This window comes from Apteryx rowi, unplaced genomic scaffold, assembly GCF_003343035.1.
Source record: "Apteryx rowi isolate R43461 unplaced genomic scaffold, aptRow1 scaffold_333, whole genome shotgun sequence".
In the NCBI taxonomy this organism is placed as follows: Eukaryota; Metazoa; Chordata; class Aves; order Apterygiformes; family Apterygidae; genus Apteryx; species Apteryx rowi.
This window is the reverse complement of record NW_020449786.1, coordinates 40,794-61,419: the sequence shown is the minus strand read 5'-3', so window position 1 is coordinate 61,419 and position 20,626 is coordinate 40,794. Positions and strand designations below refer to the sequence as shown.

The 20,626-nt window shown below is 37.6% G+C and overlaps 1 protein-coding gene across 1 annotated transcript in view; it reads left to right on the top strand.

Moving 5' to 3' along the window:
* Positions 1-20,626, top strand: part of MALRD1 (MAM and LDL receptor class A domain containing 1) — an 81,411-nt gene that overhangs the window by 33,394 nt on the left and 27,391 nt on the right. Inside the window, exons 10-12 of the mRNA XM_026071967.1 lie at positions 8,459-8,605; positions 11,719-11,828; positions 19,894-20,061. Of these exons, the coding sequence (XP_025927752.1) occupies positions 8,459-8,605; positions 11,719-11,828; positions 19,894-20,061 (425 nt within the window). The remainder of the gene's footprint in view (positions 1-8,458; positions 8,606-11,718; positions 11,829-19,893; positions 20,062-20,626) is intronic.

Genomic DNA, 20,626 nt, shown 5'->3' with positions numbered 1-20,626 from the left:
TTGTTTGAATATTTCTCTGATTTGGACTGTCTATGAGTTAATGTGAGAAAATGCATTTGGTGATATAATATTTGCATGATGATATATTTCCCCCATAAATTGGTTTTAAAGTAATATTAATGTAGTGACAGCTATAGTTCAGGAGCTGTAACTTAGCCACATTATTTTTATTTGAAAGTTGCTCATAAGCCATGTCTTCAACTGTGTAATAAAGAGAAAAAAAATTTTAAATTACTGGAAGATGTCTGTAATACTTCCAAAGTCTTTTATAGCTCCACGTGAAAGTAATTTTAGAGCTGCTGTGGCTTCTAAAATGAATATTATATGGCATACATCTGTATGTGTATTTGCCAGTGGCAGCAGCACTCTGAGCCTTAAATGTACGTTGCAGATAAAAACTGTGCACGTACTTTGGATACTGGTAATGATATACATTGCTGCTGGGAGGTGCAAATTAAAATTTTGTGTGCACTCAAAGTAGCAGGATGGAGGACACTGATAGTTTTTTTAAAAAAATTCCTTGAGAAAACTTTAGGAACTCTTTTTGACTATGAGCTTTTTTTACCTTGCAGTCTGAACCTTTAATCTTTTCAATCACTTAAACAGTCATGCAGGAGCCATCTCTGAAACAGGTAATATGAGCAAACGTTGAAATAGTATTTTAAATAGGAAGGTTTATACTGCTTTACTTCTGGGTGGAATCTAAATCAATGTTAACATCTATAGGATTTTCCTGTTTGAGATGTGTTTTTCATTTTTGCAGGACTTGATTCTATGTTGCTAACTCTGTGTGTTTGCTGGCAGGAGTATGGAGAATTCTCTCATATGCTTTAGGAAGAGGAATGGAGAGAAAGTGAATAGTACTTTATTCACTGAACTTTATTTTTCAGTGATTTAGGGTTCCAACTGAAAAAATAGTGGTGAATATTGACCAGGAATCTAGAAGAATAATTTTGAGATTTAAAAAAGGGATGMAAATTAGTTGTCCTAGTTGAGGAGTAGCTGTTACTACACAAAGTGAAAATAAAAGTAATCCTAAGCACTTACAGGTAATTTTTTTGCTAATATATTTTGTACACAATCTATTACACTTTTTCATTTTATTTTCACTTCTGTGCCTCAGACACTGGACATCATCATTCTGCAACTGAAAGAGAAGCGAGTAGCCTAGATATGTACTCAGAATTACAGTGTAAAAGCAAGAACTTGGTGGAACTCATTCTTGGGAATATTGCTTCCTTCATGCTCATGTGGAAGAGTCAGAAAAACTGGAAAGTAGGCAGAAGAAAGGTYGCAAAGGAAGAGTTAGAATAGCCTGGAGTTCCCAGAACTGTGTTTCATGGCACCACCGAAATTAAGGTGTTGTGGCAGGGACTAACGGGAGTCCCAGTGTGTGCAAAACTCTCTTTGATTTCACTGCTTAGCCTTCCACTCTCTACTGCTGCCTCTGTGGTTGACTTCGGTTTACCGTGTGGCACTGATTTTCAACTGATTCCTGGTATATTTTAATGTAAAGAAAATACCACACTCAGTTTAACCTGACACATAAAGATTATGTGCTTCACTGTGTTGAAGGACTCTCAGATTAAAGATGCACGATCTTGTTAGGTCAGAGAACAAAAGTATGTCAGTCCTCTCAAAAAAGGGCAAAAACTTGCTTTTCTAAAATATAAGTGGCTCATAGCAGTTTATATGCTACTCTGATGACTGCTGGCTGAGAGGAAAAAGGGAAAAATAACTATATTTAAAATAATAGTGATTGTTTTTAAAATTGGTCCATTTTAATGGCTGATGTTGTCTTGGATACCTCATGGACTCTTCCTGAAAAGATAACCCTAAGGGTGGAGATTGGCTCTTCAACAGTTTGGKCTGCTTAGAAAATTCATCTTTCTGACAGTTTCTGCAAACAGAACAGAAGAGACCTAAAGTACAAACTGTCCTTTACTTGTGTCATTTGTTTAACCTTTCCTCCCACTACATACATTTGCCACATGATCTTGAAATTGTCCCCCATGATATTTTGAGTGCACTGCTTTTTTTCACATTAATTTCAAGTTAAAATTCCTATCTGGTACAGTAGTGCATATTTTGGCCTATATTCTTGAATGTATCTTGGCATCTATCTTTGGACACATCCTCAATAGTTTCCTTTGATGAAGTACTCTCATGATACAGAGCTGGCATATCTCCATACTGAATGAAAACACAGGCAGGCAGCTGTTACCTAGCGATATGAAGGATCTTCCTGTTCTTTGAGGATTTTCTTTGCCTCATTAAAACAGGAGGAAAAATAATGTTTCTCTTCATTCACGTTAACTTGACACTAATGGTCCTATAAAATGCAATTTATTACAAGAACAAATAAGTATGTTTTAGAATGCTTCTCTAACTTTCTGTTTAGTCTCTGCACATTTATGTATGTATATATATAACAAAATAAGCATATAAGAATTTAAAGTCTTTGAAAAGTAAGGAACTTTTCTTGGAAACACGCACATGCCTAACTGCTTACTTGAGTAGTTTCATCGAAATCAATGGATCTAATGAAGTGAGCAGATTGTTAAATTAATGTTTTTAATATTAAATTCTACATTTTCATTACATCTTATTTGACATCACTTATYTGAGATCAATTCTAAATTTCTTAGTTCACAATGAAGGCTAATAAATAATCAAATCCTAGTAAATTTATTCAAAATGGAGAAAATGAAATACAGTTCTTAGATCATTTGAAGGATAAAGAAACCCTTTCAAGCTGATGTTTCTTTTTTTCCTCATCTAACATAAAGGAACTTTTTCACTAAATGGCATGCCAAATGATGAAAACATCAAGCTTTATGCTTACTATTATTTATTATTTATACATAACATGCATAATACATATAATAAGAATTTCAAATAAATCACTAGCTAGGATTCCTAGCTACTTGGCAAGAAATCTAGGAAGCACTTGCTGTTTTCAAGTGATATCACGCTTGTAGTATTCTTTCTGGAAATTACCTGCTCATCAGCATTCATGGAGATGCAAAATGATTTTGGGGTGTGACATCCTACAGCTGTTTCTGAAAGAGCATCACCTTCCTCTTATTAAGTCTAATTAGAAGCTTCCTTAAAACATCTGTCTTCAGTTTAACTCTTCTGATTTCCTTCTGCATCTCCAATAATAGATCAGATATTTTTAGGCCTACCTAAGGTTTGTATCATTTTAAATAGAAAGTATGTGGAACAAAGGAAATTTGAATAATTTTAAAAATATGTTTCTTTTACTGCTGTATAGCAATTGTTGAAGCAATGTTAATTGGCTGGTAACTCAGCTGAGCTGAGAGTACTGCTCTGTTTTTCCCCATAAGGATCAAGAGGAGCTGTATAGGTAGAATGAGCTAGACATAGAAAACATTTCCTGCTAACCTCCTAGTGCTCTTGGAGTATATGCTTTGTTTGCTAGTTATTTAAGAAAATGTGGCAAATTGGTTCACATTGATGATTTATAGTTTTAGTGAACACTTATTTCTTTAAATTGAAGTAGATGAGTTTGGGGAACRTTTTTCTTCTGGTTACATCCCACTGTCATTGTTTGCAGAACTGGTATAATAATCCTTGACCAATTGAGAAATGTTGATACACCCACAAGAAAAAATAGATTATATTTCAAATTTGGCTTGCTATTAAGAGGAAAACAAGTGGTTGTCTTTCTTTTAATTTCCTTCCTCTTCTGTTGAACTACAAATAGATGCATGTCCATAAATGAGGATTCACTAGTTTTGCTTTCAGAATGTGGAATATCTTTCTGCAGTTTGAATCCAGTGAAATCTTCACAGGAAGTAAATAACATAAGCCATGGTGGTAAGAGATGTAATAGGAAGGAACATAATATATCTGGAATATGCTCTCCCATCTGTGTAACTTACATAACTGAAGTACAGCTCCTCAGAAAATACAGATTGTGTTGTCACTTAGAAGGTCCAAATACAAATATTGAAAAGGGCTATTTATAATGAAAATTATGCACTGTTTTGACAGGAAAGGAGTTTATTAATGTTTAAGCAGTGAAAAAATATGCTGAGAAATTGTCTCACTTGGATTTGAGTGTCAAATTAAGTGTGGAATTTTTTTTCAAACTTGATTAAACATTTGCAAGCACCCCTTAGCTTTTAGAATCAAGGAGGGATAAAATTAAAGTCAAGCTGTTAACTCAGGCAATTGGATTTCACTTGCATTTACAGCCTAGCTGTTTCCTAACATATTAATACTTTATTACATTTTTGTTTATTAACATGAAGCATTTCATTTTCATATTAATTTCCGTAAACTACTTATGGTAGAACAGTTGGAATTGGTAAGTGCCTTTTGCTCAGTTTCTCTGCATGATGATTGGATGTTTCTATAGAGTTCGTCATTTTAAATATTCAGGTGCAGTAGAAAAAAAAAAATTAGCATCTAAAATTTATTGCCAGCATTATTGCATATACTTAACTAGAGCTGGAATTTGTTTTCTTCAGAAAACAACACTATGAGTGTTCTTTGTGCCTTTATAGTTGAGTTCAGACTCAATTAGGAATAGAAAAAGTGATTGGGTTAAATGATTTGATTTTGGGTTGTGTCTTTTTGTGTGTGCATGTCTCTCTCCACTGCAAGTGTCTTCAAAAAATAGACCACTTTATACATTTTCTTCTAAATCTTAAGTATTAGAAAAAGCTGGCTCGGTATTATCCCTGGAAAAAGAAAAGGAGCAGGGTTTCTTGGATGCAGAACTCTGGATTTGATGATGTAACAAGGAAACTTACCTACTGTAGTCTCTCCTACTGTGTTGAGGAACAAAACAAAAGGAATGCATATTAACATTTTTGTTTTAAATGCAGAATTCTCCCAAGAATATACCAATGCTACCTTGTTTTAACAAACGGCAGGTCTCAAAGTTTGGATGTCTCCTCGGTGAAAAGGGGAAGAACAAAGAATTTAAAAGCATTTTTGTAGTTTTGAAAACCATTACCTTTACAAAAGCAAGCCACTATAACTTCCCTGATGCTTATGACTTCAACTTATCACTTCATCACTTAAGACTGACACAAAAGCCAGCTAAGGGGAAATTTGAAATTCTTTGCATTCTAAAGCGTGAACGTTTTAGAATTTGGCCATTAAAGTTGTCAATTTTGTTTTTAAAATCTGAAATACCTTTTTACAGTCTGACTTCAGTAAAATCTTTATGTGGATTTTCCCTCCAACTTTTAATCTGAAACAGTGGATGGAAAGAGCTTTATATATATGTACAGATCTCTATATATAAAACCTGAGAAAGTTACCCATAAAATGAATTTACAACTGAATATTTAATTTCAGGTGATATTAAACTCAACTGAAAACATGGGAATTCATAAGAAATTGCCAGCTCTGTCTACATTTCATAATAATGGCTATGCACTCTCTCAGCATAATGTATCTTTTTTTGTCATTCTGTTCTCATTCTGTTCTAATCTGTCTCTTTTGGGTGTTGTGGGGCGATTTTTGATTGCTTGCCATTTGACAACCAGAGAGTACCTTTTATTGGAGAGAAAATAATGTGCAAGGCTAAAATCAAAGATACTTGACAGCATTGAGATCTTCTGATGTTTTGGAAAGAAACGAAGAGCAATGTCATTAATAAGGTCCCACTATAGCAAATTCTAAATATATCCATACATTTTATTCAGGAATTGCCTAATGTTGAGGGTGTTTATCAAAAAGTTGAAATTCTTACTTGAATTGTAAAAATGGAATGGCAGTATGGGTGGAGGTATTATCTTACTTGCTGACTATTGCTGAATGTATTTGCTTTCCCTAACATAATATAATTATGAATGTTAGTGCAGATGTATTTCAAGCCTTTCTCTCCCCCAGCCTCCAACTGGATAAAAATAAAACGAATCTTCAGTCTTCATCTTGCACCTTTCACTAATCTGACAAGGTAGCTGCAATGAGTATTATTAAAGACCAGAGGTTTAAAGAATATTTTAGATCAACAAGGGGCRCAAATAGTTAAGATCATGAATGAGGTCCATTCATGGTACATGCCCTTCGGACCTCACCCTTACTGTTAATCTAGAGCAGTTTTCCTGAAAAGCTTTTTGGTGGTTTCAATAATATAAATTTTGATGGTCTCAACTATAGCGGGATATTTTCATTATAATTTTGGGCTTCAGCAGCATGAACCAAATACTTCACAGTTCACTTGAGAACCAACTCACAGCTTAGGCATATTCTCAAAAACTAACTAGTCTTCAGAGCAAGAAATTCTATATATCAAGTTGGAACCACATTTTCAGTTGTCGCCATCTCCACAGATACTAAGGGAGCCTTGTGCAAGACTTTTTGCAGTAGGCCAGTGTTGTGGGAGWCTATCTCAATGTGGTGTGGGCAAAGTTTTCCCTCTACATGTGTTTTGGACTCCATTATGTGAACACAGGGATGTCAGTGCCTCTATACGATCATAAAGTGCTCATATCTACACATGGTATCATTCAAATCATCTAGTCTTCATTGTTAGGTAACAAAGGTAGGGATGATGTTAACCAAGTGTTCTTAGGTAAAAGAATTTGGAGCCATCTCCTGGCAAAATAACGATGCTGAAAAATTGTACTATTGGCTGTCAACGTAAAAGATAATTATTTCACCATGCTTCCCCTTTCCTGTTGACTGGCAAGGACAGTGATTTGCTTTGGTCTTTAGCACATCCTTGCTGCTTTGCCTACTTTAAACTATATTTAAAATTGTATACTAATAATTGGTCAGCTTTTCACTATGATCCAGTGAAAAACTGTTAACTTGGCATTGAGCCAGATTAAATGACAACRGATCTGATGTCATCAGCATGTGAAAGGTGCTGTTATTAATATGGCCATAGTGACTTTTCTGGTGGTTCTAAGTATACACATTAAAAAAAAAAGGAGAGAGAGAGAGAGAGGGAGATCCACAGTAAGATACATTATCTATATGAATTAATCATTAGTGCCATCTTGATTTCGCTTTCAAATTTAAAGAGTTATTTTAACTTTGGCCTGGGGTTTTCCTTCTAAGAACAGGCTTTTGATGTGTTAGTGTGTACCAGAGTAAGTTCCTTATATGTGGTCACTTATTGATGTCTTTTTGGATATTACTATGCAGTCTCTTCAGTCAGCTGCTTATGCAGAAGGCCTTTAGCAGGGTTTGAGGAGGCCAGAGAAAAGAGCTGTTTAAGCAAAGAGTGTTTGCTTTTTTTGTGTCACACTGGTTATATAAAGACTGCTTAGTACAATGCCTAGACATTGTATTTAATTAGCATACAGCGCAACAGCTTAGACTTGGATRTCAATTTGCATATTCTACCTTAATGTTTTATGAATTGAAGTCTAATTAACAAGATATCTTGTCAAAAGCAACAGCATTCTGTAGTTAAATAAGTTAAATAAGTTTAATGTTTAACTAATATACTGCACTAAATAGGAAAAAGCATACTCCGTTGAATTTTAATGTTATATAGTGAATCTAGTTAAGAGATACTGATATTGTAATTTATTTCATACCTTGGGATTTAATGGCTCGAATAACCTCTTTATAACAGGAAGAACATTATTACAGAATATAACTACTGTGGTGCTTCAGCAAGCTGTGTTTCATTTTGTATTTGTAAAATCTGAAAATTGCAGTAATACATATAAACATGTCTGAGGCTGATATAATGGGATAAATGTGCCMTGAAGTCTGGAGACTGCCATGTACAGTTCCAAAGTAATTTTTACAATTGTAGTAAGTGACCCAAAGAATTAAGTGCAGAACTTTGTGAAGCTGTTCTGGACTGGGAAATAAAACTCACACAGATTATAATATTTTATTATCAAAAGCATTAATTTAGCTCAAGAAATGAAACAGAATGTGAAAGTGTTATACAATTTATGTTGATCTAATCTATATCAACTGAGAAAATCTGATTGCAATTGAGCGGCGTTTTACATGGCAACAAAAATTTACAGAAGACCTAAGTAAATAATAAATTTAAATCTAATTTCAAAAATAACTTAAACATAAGCTTAATTCATCTTTACTTTCAATGGGTTTAAAGCACTAGATACATTTGAATTTTTACCCCACATTCATGGCAAACTTTCCAGTAAAATTCATTTTTTAAAAATATATAACTTCAAATTCACAATCTATTGGGAGCCTGTCTACAGGCCTCATCTTTATCAGGATATAGCTGGTTCTTTTCCAGGTGGTTTCTTTTACAGTTCTGAGTTTGATGATTAAGAATGGAAGGGCCTGCTTGATCTGTTACCTGTATCTTAAAACTTTTTTCCTAGCTGAGTGATACAAATTTCAGTGAAACATACCAGTGATTCTTTGATAAAACTCGTTTTACATCCAAACATAAAATGTCAATAGTTTTGACATTAAATTGTTGCATCAGACTCAACTTAATGATCTCTTATTGTTGTTCTTCTCACAATAGCTAATTATACTATGTGTAGTTTCGAGACTGACTTCTGTGGATGGAAGCCACTAAGTACAGCTGATGCTCAGTGGAATATAATGAAAGGACAGGCTCCCCTTGACACAAGACTCCCTGACAGAGATCATACAACTAATACGGGACATGGTGAGATTTTTTTTTTAATTATTTTTCTCCTTCTGTGATGAGTGTTCATACTTGTAAAAGGATATCAGACTGATGAATTTAGATTAAAAAATGTATACTACCTAACATAGGTAACATACAGAGAGCTAGTCTTTCAGCCCTGCTCTTTCTTAGATTTCATCTTTGTAATTTGCTTACTGTGCCTTTGCAACCATCACTTTTTGCTGGGACATCAATGAGGTGTGAGATTTGATGCTGCTTTCAGTTTTTTCAGATACTGCTGATTGAACTGACATAGACAACTTTGTTCGCGTATACAATAAACACCTTTGTATTACTCAGAAGTCATTCCTGAAAATATAATTGGATGAAATTTTCACTGCAGCTTTTTGTAGAGTGCAGATAAATTTATCAGTTTTGTCCAGGACAAATAGAGCAAGTGTAATATCCTTTGAACAGTTATTCCACCACGAGCCCATAATTGCTATAAAATGCATTCAACTGAAAAAAGCTGATTCCAACAGAGGACTGTTTTAAAGTTTTTTCCAGAATGAAAAAGATATTATGGTGTGCTACATAACACTGAAACTGCCTAGCATGTTTGTCATTGYCAAATAATATTGGCAAATATTCTATGGGTTTAATTTATTAAAATGTATGTATTATGCTGCTTCCAGAGCAGATTAGATTGCTTTAAAATCTGGGTTACAGTCTAATATCCCTTTGAGTAGGACAAGGATCAGAACAAGAATTTTAAAAATGGTATATATTATGTCACAACCAGACCTCATATGCTCACATTAAAGGAATGTGAAATATAACCATTGCACCACAAGCATTCAAAGGTAAAGGAAATCCAGGATTAAAATTTGCCTGAGCAAATGTAGAGGAGTTTGAGCATGTGTATGCATGCTATGTCTTAACTATAACTGCATGATCATATACCATCTTTTCCATTGGTCTCCAAGCAGGGAAGTGCACCAAAGAGTTGCTGCTCACTTTCTGAGTAGCTATTTGATATTTAATTTTATTGTCACTCTAGAGTGAATGGCACTGGGTCTGCCTTACTGCATTCCCTTCAAACTGCATTCCATTAGTAGAGAACTAAGAGTCACAGCTTCCAAATACAGCTCTGGAGAAGGGCCCTAGGATATGTCTTTCTCACATTGATTATTCTAGGTCCTGAAGAGGCCTGAGGTGTAGTACAACCAAAGTGTAGTAGTCCTTGAAGGCTGCCTGAAGAACCATCTGCTATGCTATATTATACTATGCTGTACTAAAAAGTCTGCTATACTAAAAAGCACGTTAAATTAGCCCAGACTGATCTATGTGCTTCTGCACTTAACCTGCTTTGGTACCTGAACCAACTAACTTCAAATTAGATTCATATCTCTGTACATACAGAGTTGTAGGCTGCAGGTTGAAGTGTCTACTAAGCAGATCTGTAAGTTACTGTACAGCTCAACCCTCCCAACCCTAGTAATGATGGACCCCCACATAAGTTGGTGCAAAGGTCTTTCAGAGGTAGTTTTATACCCATCTGTCCCTGTGCCCTGTGTCAACCACATCAAGGCTTTTAAATCCCCTATATGCTAGTTACTCTCTTTACGGAATGAGAATGAGGTTCTTTTAGCAAGTTTTTGCCAACATTAAATCAGGGATACAGTCCTTTAGGTTCCAGTAGTTACTTGTAATACTGCAGAGTGTTCATATCTCTTCTCTCCTGGGGARGACAGCAGCAAAATCTGAATAATGAAGATCTTAACAAGGCTATTGCAGAGCTTCAGCTGCAAATTAAAAGAGTATCTCCTTTGAAGTACCCTTGCATTCCAACGAGGGGAGCTGCCCTTGCATTGCAGAGTGCAGCATGCCTGTTTGTACAAGAAGCTGTAACGGTCATCTCTTTGTGCCAGTCTTGGTAAATCTATGTAATTATTCACTCGGGGCTGGACCTAACCCTCTGCTTCATTACGTATCCATGGGAAATAAATGGCTAAGGAGTATGGCTGTGGCAGCACAATAGCTGATTTTCCAAGATGTAAGGCAATAAGTATAATATCAATGTGCAAACAAGACTGAGCCTTTAGTGTTATTTTGCATAGAGTTTCATGAAAAAGTCTCAGTATTCAGTGAAGGCAGCACTGACGGCATTCAAAATATGCTGTTTTAGGGCCCCTTGAAGATGTTTATCCTTTCCTACCTTTGTCTGAAGCACATCTGCTGTAGTTCAAATCCAAAGGCAGTTCATTTGACAGAGTTCAGATTAGATCTTTAATTAAGCTTTCATCCCCACTAGCACAGACAACAATGTCAGTCTGTGGACCCCATGAGAAAACACAGCTTTTTCCATTGGCTCCCATGATTTGCAACATTGTTAGCATGCTTAAAATCAGTTGTGCTGTGCTGAGAGTGAATACTGTATCTTAAAGGAAATTAATTTTAATTCTAAATTCTACTTGTGATGCTATTTAAGCCAATGGGTATGTGTCTTTTAGGGATCCCAGCTGAGCTGTGTGTTGTTTGATCTCCTGGGCGCTCTGTGTTCCAGCTCAGACCATGACTGCGCTGGGAGTGGAGAGGCAGGGAATGCAGAGGGGATGGGAGGTCACATTTGTGTTTGGGGGACTGAGGTCTTAAGACTTTTGCCTGAAGAAGGCAGATGAAAGAATGAATCCWGTGGAATATGTTCTGCACAGTAAAGCCCTTGTAGAAGCAGCATTTGAACTTGTTTTGCAGTGCTCTGTATATATTTCCTCAGCTTTAAGTGCTTGCAGGCACCATGACAGGATAGCCTYAGCAATTGTTACCCAAGTTGCTGAACTACTGTTTTTTCCTTCCCCTTCTTTCCTCATCTGTGGACTGATAGCATGTTAATTTTACTGGGGAGGAACAGCAGGAGCATTTAGCAACTCTGTTTTGTCTTTTACCTATATAGATACTAGTTGTCACAGTCTATTACAACATCCTCCTAGAGAGGATGAACCGAACCTACTGAGGCTGAATTGAAAGGAATGCCATTCCACGTGTTTAGGTGTATGAATGAGGTCCATGTGCCTGAGGAGGCCTTTAAGAGAGAGTTAATTTTCTCAGGTGACTACTTGCCACTGGACATATTTCTCTGAATTTGTTTACAGGAGCATACATTTACTTTGATGGATCACAACAGAGGAACACCGAAATGGCCATGGCTTACTTGGGGAGCCCTTTCCTCATCAAGCTGTCCCCTGGACTTTCCTGTTGTCAGGTAACTGTCCTCACTTTTGTAAGTTATCAGTCACCTGATGTCCATATATGGTGTTCTTCTTGCTATAAGAGTTGTTTACAGAGAAACTGGATCCATTTCATTAATGGCGGAAGGAGTTACAGACTGACTCTTTGGCTGGAGGGAGATGCAGCAGGCTTTTTGCTGCCTTGTTTGTATCTGATTATTATTCAGTTTAAATCATCCACAAGGTGACTCAGCAGGCTATACTTCAGTTTTTTGTATGCTGGGAAAAACATCGCTGAACAACAATGTTAGGGCCATATACACTCACAGTCAAATCAGCCTGACTTACGAGCAAGAGCTGGGAAAGAATCACTCTGTCATCTGTAAGCAGGAAATASTTTTACCTCAAACATCCATAACAGTAGATCTGTTGTTTGAAGTTATTATACAGATTAGCTATGCTGAAGTGACTGGAGAGAATTACCTACCATGCTCCAAACACATAGTAAATTTTAATTGACGGTTTGAGGAGGTTGTTTTTTAAAAGCTGATCAATGCAGTGCTTGAGAGTTTACCTCAAAGTGTTTTTCTGTCAAATGTCTTGTGGCTCTGTAGAGGAATGCAAGAGTAGCAGCATGGTGGTTGATCTGACAAACTAGAAAGCTACCAGAAAGAAACGGGTCAAGAAGCACTAAGCAATGGAAAAGCCTTAAATGAAAAACAGCAATACCGTTTTTTGACTAATGTTGGCACTTTCAACAAAATTCACAGATTTAAAATAGAACTTAAATAAATCTCCCCTGGTGTGATATATATATATATATATATATATAATGCGCAGACACACACTCACACACACACACTACAACAGAACATTTTTAACTGAATTTTTGTTTATCTTTTTTGCCAACTGAATAAAGTGAATGGATATTGTACAATTTTAGTATATTTTTTCCCTTTTCCTGAGTCTTTTTTAGTTTTCTACTTTGTAACTTTTCAAAACTTACTCCATACTGGGCAGAACCTAAGATATGTACTTACTCTTTATTTTTATTTTGCCACTGTATGCTGCTTTCTGATTTAAGAAGTCATGGAGAAGAAAAGAAAAAATGGAGAAAGCATTGCAAAATCATTTTCTTGTGTTCAGTGGTAAAGAGAGGCTTTGAAGAAAACAAATACCAAAATTTAGACTGGTTGCCTAATTTTTGAAAATCAGTATAGACTAGAGACTGTGATCTCACTGTCACGAAAGGAGTGATGCACTTCACTCATAAGAGGGAAGCAGCACTATGTTTATTGCGGTAAGACAGTGACTTAAAGTTCAATCGTAAATAAGAACGATTTAATGAGGTTTGACTGGCAAGGTTCACTCAGTTATTTACTGCATGAAGGACAGGGTCAGATGCATGTGCAACAGAGAATTGAGTCACGAGGTTCAGAAAGGACCCCCTTGCTTTCTAAACTCCCCCTTGGAGGAGCCTAGGTGCAGCTGAATCCAGTCCTAGTCCCAGACTTGGTCAACAGTTTATGTCTAAAGGAGTGTGTGAAGGAGACCCTCCCATTGAGTCACGAGGTTCGGAAAGGACCCCCTTGCTTTCTAAACTCCTTCGGAGAGAAGCCTAGGTGCAGCTGGATTCAGTCCTAGTCCCAGATTTGGTCAACTGTTTATGTCTAAGGGATTATGTGCACAATTAATCAGAGATATAACTCAGCAAAGTTTTGCAAAGTTCGCAAAAGTTCAGCATGCTATTAATCACTTATCGAGGATCTGTCGCAGGTAAGGAATCTCTCAGCCTCGAGGAGTAACCTTGAGAGGCGTCCCTGCTCAAGAGGAGGTTCTGCAGTGCAGCCCGCTGCTGTGCAGGAGAGCTCAATGGGCTCTGGGCTGCCCCCTATTTATGGGGGGGAGATGATTGACTCATATTTGCATACTAGACAGGCTTTAGTTGGTGCATGCTCAACTAGCCCCTACATACATGCTGTTTACAGGGAGGTCAAGTTGAGGGGGAGAGAGTACATTGCGGGGGAAAGGAGCACACCATCACACTCACTTAGGAAAAATCTTGTTTAGAAATAAAAATATCAGAAAACAATGTCAGCATGTAAGAGACACAACCAATAGCAGAATTTTTTTCTAGCAGGACAAGGGCTTCTTAGGCCCTTATTAGTGTAGTAGTATTAGACCTGAAGCAAGTGTTGGCTTCAATGAATCTGTTTTATTTGAAATTGTACCTGACTGGGACTGCACATGTCAATCAATTACTAGCTCTCTCAGCTGAATGGCTGTAACTTCCAGCTGAGGAGCAGAAGCCTTTTAAGCAACTGAAAGGCAACTGCTTGCTGTCATTCTTAGTGCTTAATCTTTGCATTTCATCATAGCATTGTAAAGAATCAGAAACAAAATAGATACCCATGCCATGGCCATTTTCCCCATTGAGGGTAAAATAAGAAGCTCTGCAAATTTCAGGAAAGATTGCTACTGCAGGAAACACAGAAGGCATTGAATGGTACCATTCAGAGCTGTGCCGGACCAGCATTCGCTAATGTTCAGGAAGGCTCCAGCATGCCCTCCTCATCACTTCTTGCTTGCTGGGGCAATAATTTGGGCTTTGAATATCAGGAAGACCCTGATGAGCTCTGAACCTTGAGGCTTACGTGATTCTTTCCGGCTCTTGCATCTGTGGCACACGTGTTGTGCAGCGTACCTGCTGGCACGGCATATGTGGCACTACTGGAGCAAGTCCAGCAAAGGGCTACAAAGATGATTAGGGGACTGGAGCATCTCTCTTATGAGGAAAGACTGAGAGAGCTGGGCCTGTTTAGCCTGGAGAGGAGAAGGCTGAGAGGAGATCTTATCAAYGTGTACAAGTATCTGAAGGGAGGGTGTCGAGAGGATGGGACCAGACTCTTTTCAGTGGTGCCCAGCGACAGGACGCGAGGCAACGGGCACAAACTGAAACACAGACACTTCCATCTGAACATGAGGAAATACTTTTTCACTGTGAGGGTGRCAGAGCACTGGMASAGGTTGCCCAGAGAGGTTGTGGAGTCTCCTTCTCTGGAGATATTCAAAACCTGCCTGGACGCAATCCTGTGCAATGTGCTCTGGGTGACCCTGCTTGAGCAGGGGGTTTGGACTAGATGATCTCCAGAGGTCCTTTCCAACCTCAACCATTCTGTGATTCTATTGGACATACCTGCTAGCGCTGCTCCACCTGACGCCCAGCCTGGCAGCAGCCAGCTGCACTGCCGAGGGTTCAGTGGCTCTCTAGAGCATTTGGGCTCCTTTTCTCACTCAGTTTTAACTTAGGTGGGCAGGCAGGGAGACTGAGGGCTGTGGCTCTGTGTGTGGCCAGCATACATGGGATGGAAGCTCTCCAGAGCTGGAGGCCGTTCCCCCCCCCCCCACACACACACAGATAGAAGGGGAAATTGGGCAAAAACTTTTCAGCCAAACAGAAATAGGCCTTTTTTTTTTTCTTCTTCTTCTTCTTCTTTTTTTTTCTTTCAGGTCTCCTAACACCTTTCCTCCCTTCCTGGAAATGTATACATATATATTTTAGGCATAAAACAGCTTTTTGAACAGTCTTCACAATTTGGGATAAAAAAAATCAAGAACATAAAATTTTTACAGCAAAGAATTTACTGTTTTCAGCCAGTTCAAAGTAAGCTGAATAGCAGTCTGCTAACATTCTGAACTAACCATAAAAATGGAAATTCTAATCCTTTCAGATCTGTTCTCACTATCGTCAACAAATAGTCTAACTTTAAAGTGACTTTTCTCCAGTAATGAGTGAGTGACACTTTGACAGAAGAGATTTTTAGGCAGTTTCCACAGCTGCCATGTTATTGAAACTCTGAGGGCTTCACAAGAAGAAACTTGGGACATTGTTTAATTTACAGTAGGGAATTAATTTGGAATAGTTAGCAGAGAATACTGATTTAAAAATTCGAGAACAAAGGTTGCCTGAAGGCTCAGGCAGTTTCATTTCTCTTTTATAGACTTGGATACTGAGTAGATAAGCAGCTTTTGAGTACAGATGAACTTGATCTTAGAATCTTAAGGTGAGCTGGGCACAACTGGTATGTGAATCAATGAATCCTTCTGGTTAGATCTATTGTAGAGGTTGGTCTGTATGCAAAATAAGCATAAATGCCATGATCATATGCATACATTTCGGCAGTTCAAAGTTAACTATAATCTTTTTTTAAATTTTGAGTATGCACGTATTGTGTTATTTTGAGTTCCCAGACTCAGTAAAAATGAGTGTGAGTCCTTATCCAGCCATACAAGTCTGCAAAGAGTGTTTCTGGAGACTGGAAGGTTGGCTTTCTGCCACATTTTCACTGCAGACTTTTAGTTCTGGGAGGGAGCAAAGAGTAGGGGTTGCTCATTAGGACATGTATTGGTGCATTATGCTGTGTAAAAATGTGTGATGTTGCCCTCTGTTGGATGTCCCACTGAGAGGATAAAGGGATCTACATAAAGAGATCTATGCTTATTAATGGCTTTACAAGTTGTTTGGCTCCAGTTGTTTAAAAGAAAAAAATCGGAGTTGAAGGATAACAATTTTATATTGTGCCTTACTGGTGATTGAAGCTCAGAAGTAATTTCTTTCTGTGTTTTTTTTTCTTGTAGCTGAGTCTTTCTACAGCTGTCAGCTAACAAACATCTACATTTAGCTCAGGTTTTAGAATTGTAGAAGCAAATTTCTGATCTCAGCTCTCTGTCTATGGCAGATTAATGGACATGGTAATCTCCCTAAAGTGGAAGATGTAGCCATAGAGAGTAAAGATAATTTTATTTGATTCCTTATGAAATGAAAACACAGAACAAACAATTTACATTTGAAAAGCTATTTAATAAATGCAAACCTTACTCGGTTCTAGTTTGTTTACAGTATAGTTCTTCAAACAGCTAATTTTGAGAAATGTTTGTATACCTGCTCCTTTGTGTCCCTTAGGCTGCCTGATGAAAAAAAAAAACACATGAAAGTATTTCAATTTATTAATAGGTTTTGAGATTATCTTGTACAATACATAATTTTCAAGAGTGGGAGAAAAAGAAGCGCTATGGGAAACTGAAAGGCCAAGTCCACCAACCATGAAAGCAGCAGAGCTTAAAAAATAACGACGTGTGTTGCAACAAAGAGTGCTTCTGTCATTAATTGCTGATCTACCTTGTACTACAGAACATAAGTAAAAGGAAATTCTTGGTTCACACATAGCAAAAGTGTAATATCTTTGGTGTATTTGGCAATTTTATGGCCAAATTAAATTCAGGACCTGATGTGAAAAGTAGTGAATCTGTATGCATAATGATTTTCAGGTTAGTAGTTAATGTTCTGAACGTAAGCAATTTTCAAATTCATCAGTCCTGCTGTTCAACTTGCTAGGAGGAAAAAGATCTATAGCTTTAATGCATATGTTAATGTGAAAATTTGCTGAAGAAAAGACTTCTATCAGAATCTGGGCACTCATAACTACTGCTTCCCTGTTGTGTTAGAAAAGAAAAAAAAAGTTAATTTGACCATCATATATACTTGAGTTAATGCTTATGCTTTTACGTGGATTTATTCTTCTGGAAATGAGCACTTTTATATTCAAGTTCTGCTTTGGATGACAGGTTTGCCTTTTGTTAAACTATTTTGTTAACTCAAAGTGCGAAAAAAAGCCATTCTGGCTAAGTTACTCAGTGTTGCTTTCCAGTGCAGTTATTTATTTTACCTAGTACTGTAGCACTCAGAAGGAGGGTCCTGGAAGACTGCAGCTAGGTTCAAAGTACTCTATGCCAGCACGTGTGTCGAGTGGGTTGACTTTCCATTTAATCTGTGATAGTTAAAAATAAAGCAGATTATGGGAAGTGAGGAGTATCTTCAACCAGCTTTTGGAAGATGTGTGCAATTTGGTCTTGTCTGTTAGGTATGTAAATACAAACACATTTGGCATCCAAAATAAAAAACCCAGCTTCCTCTGTGGTACTTTTCAGGAAAATCTTTTTGTTCCTCTGTTGGGCGTAAAGGGCAGGGTTTGGGTAGCAGGGCTGCAGGGGTGACCTGTGTGGGAAGAGGCCATGAACCCTCCTGTGCTGCTCACAGCTGGTTCCAGACGGCTCCAAAATCAGCCTAAACAACCCACCCAGCTGGTCGGGGGAGCACTGTGCCCCTGCCCAAATGTGCTTAAGAAAGAGCAGCGGCTTCAAGGGGAGGAGATATGTAAACAGACATGTTTGGAGAAATGTGAGGAGATGCTCTTGGCAAGATGCAGGGAGGAGACATACGGGAAGAGACACTGCTGAGGACACGGCTGGGGATGTGCTTTTGGAAGTAGGCACTCCACGCCGGGGCAGGGTCACCCCCGAGRGACCATGGCCGGGGGCCCCCCCCCGGGCAGGGATGCCCCCAAAGGCCTATGAAGCATGATCCATGCTGGAGCATGGGCACGCCTGAGGGCACTGGGGCCTGTGAGGGACCCATGCTGGAGCAGGGGAAAATGAATAAGAAGCAAGAAGCAGAGGAGGGGAACGAGTAAGGAGGAAGGAGCTGCAGGAAGAAACCAATTTGCACTGACCCCCACCTCCTGCACCACCCGTTGCCTCACCAAAGGAATCGGGCCAGACTGAGTGCAATCCACAGCGAATACACGGGAAGTTAAGACTTGGAAAGGGGCATAATAGATGTTTGACTTAAGTTAATCCTGATGGAAGGGGAGGAAGGGTGTTTTCTTAAGTGTTTGTTTATACCCGAATTAGTGATTGGAAGTTTGTGTTATTGTGTGGCAATAGATTAAATAAAGCAAAAATTATGTGAGTGAAGACTGTTTTGCCTGTTACAGTCTTTAACATAATTCTTTTCCAGGACCTGTAGAGTCTACTGTGTTAGCTATCTTACTCTAATAAAAGCTTGATTACATCTTCTGTCTAACTTAAAGTTGGATAACACCTGTATCTGCTTCACTGAAGTCTGTGGTTGTCCTAAGGTCAAAGATAGATTTTCTGGTATTTGTTATCATCCTGCAAAATAATGCAGTAGTTTCATTTGGCTGTTGTCCTAAAATGGTCTGCATTCATCAGCCCTGTTGTTTAAAAGTTAGTGTAATCTGAAAAAGTATAGGAAACATCCTGTCTGTGGTGTGAGCATCCAAGATACACAGTGTAAGATCATATAAAGATGGACGGAAAATCAGGGTGGGAAGACCTGTTTAAAGGCCTCTTTTTACTTTTTAATTCAGGTATTATCAAGACTCTGCAGGGAAGTGAAGAGTTTGCAGATGAAGGAATTTTAGTCTCTTACTATGTAAAAAAGCAGGAAAGGACTCAGAAGAAGGAAAAAAAAATCAGTTTTTGAAAATCACATTTCTTCCTTGCAGTTCTATTAGCTGATTTTTTTTCTGGGTAATATTTTACAAATTTAAAGGCATCAGGTATACTCTGTATTGTTCCCCTTGTAGGCAGGGGGGATCCCTCCCCGGCAGGGGAGGGATAGTGGAGTTAGTCCTTTGTTTTTTCATCTTTTCTGCTTGGCAAACTAGTTTTTATAGTCTCACCTACCTACACTTTGTGTTTTCTTCCCATACATTGATCAATCTGTTTGTTCTAGGAGATCAGTAGGTTATTTTAAACATCTGTCATTTAGGTTGATCGTGGAAACAGAAGATCATAAGGCTTCTTTCATGTAAATACCTCAACTGTCACACCTCTGAGGTTAACATGCTTTTGAAACTGTCCTGGTACTCAGTATTTGCAAAAAAAAAATTTTTTCTGAGAARCTTCTAAGGTGAAGCTAAAAATGAATTAAAAATGAGTTGAGAGGTCATATCAGTCAATCTGTATCAGCTGATAGATACAAATTAAAAGTAAATTTTAAAAATGTTTTTTGTTTTTATTATGGTTTTACTTTTGGACATAATACTGCTCCTCAGCATGCCATGGCTTTATAGATTTGTTTCTTCTATACCAAAGCTGTGTTTAGGCCTATGGGTGTGTATGTCATTCTGTGTTACAAAGTATGTGAGTTAATATTTAATATATTGCAGATTGATGATGAAGTTTTTACAGTGGCGAATTAAATTATTAATTATTAATTAAAAATTCTTTCAACAGGTAAGATTTTGGTATCAGTTATCTCAGGATTCCCAGCTTTATGTCTTTAAAAGAACTGTCCTGGATGGCAGTTTGGAAAAACTGTGTGACATTTCAGGATTGCCTGATCTGCAGTGGACAAAAGCCAGTATACCTGTAGAAACTGTAGCTGAGGACTTACCTTTTCAGGTATTTAGAAATTACATTTTTGTTGCTTTCAAACAGTTATTCTAATTTGGTCTTTAGAATTAACTTGCTTTAAAAATGAAATATAAAATGAGAATTTTGTATTCTTTAATGTTTGTATAAAATGGAATTCCATTCAGCTCTTTATATAGATGTACCTATTAAAGAGGAAAAACATTGTTTCAGCATTTTGTGCATTAGAATCACCTTTTCATAATAAAAATCAAGCAGGAGTTGTGCAGTAGATTAAAAGAAATGGACTTGCTATAGAAGCTGCTGTTCAAAATGAGGACCTAATTATGTTGGCTAAAGGCAGGATAAGTGCAGATCCGTGGACTTCAACTTGCAGCATTGATCACAGAAACAATTAGCAGCTGTTGAGTTTAATTTTATTTCTACATAATCTCAGGAAACTACACTTTACTAAAATTTAGAATGCAACTGTTGGGGGGATCAGCAATTCAAATATTAATATTTAACAAATCAAAATTCCAGTTTTTGCCTTTCATTTTGTGTCTCATTTTTGTAAAATGAGGTCTAAGAAAGCAACTCAGTCATTGGTAAGTTA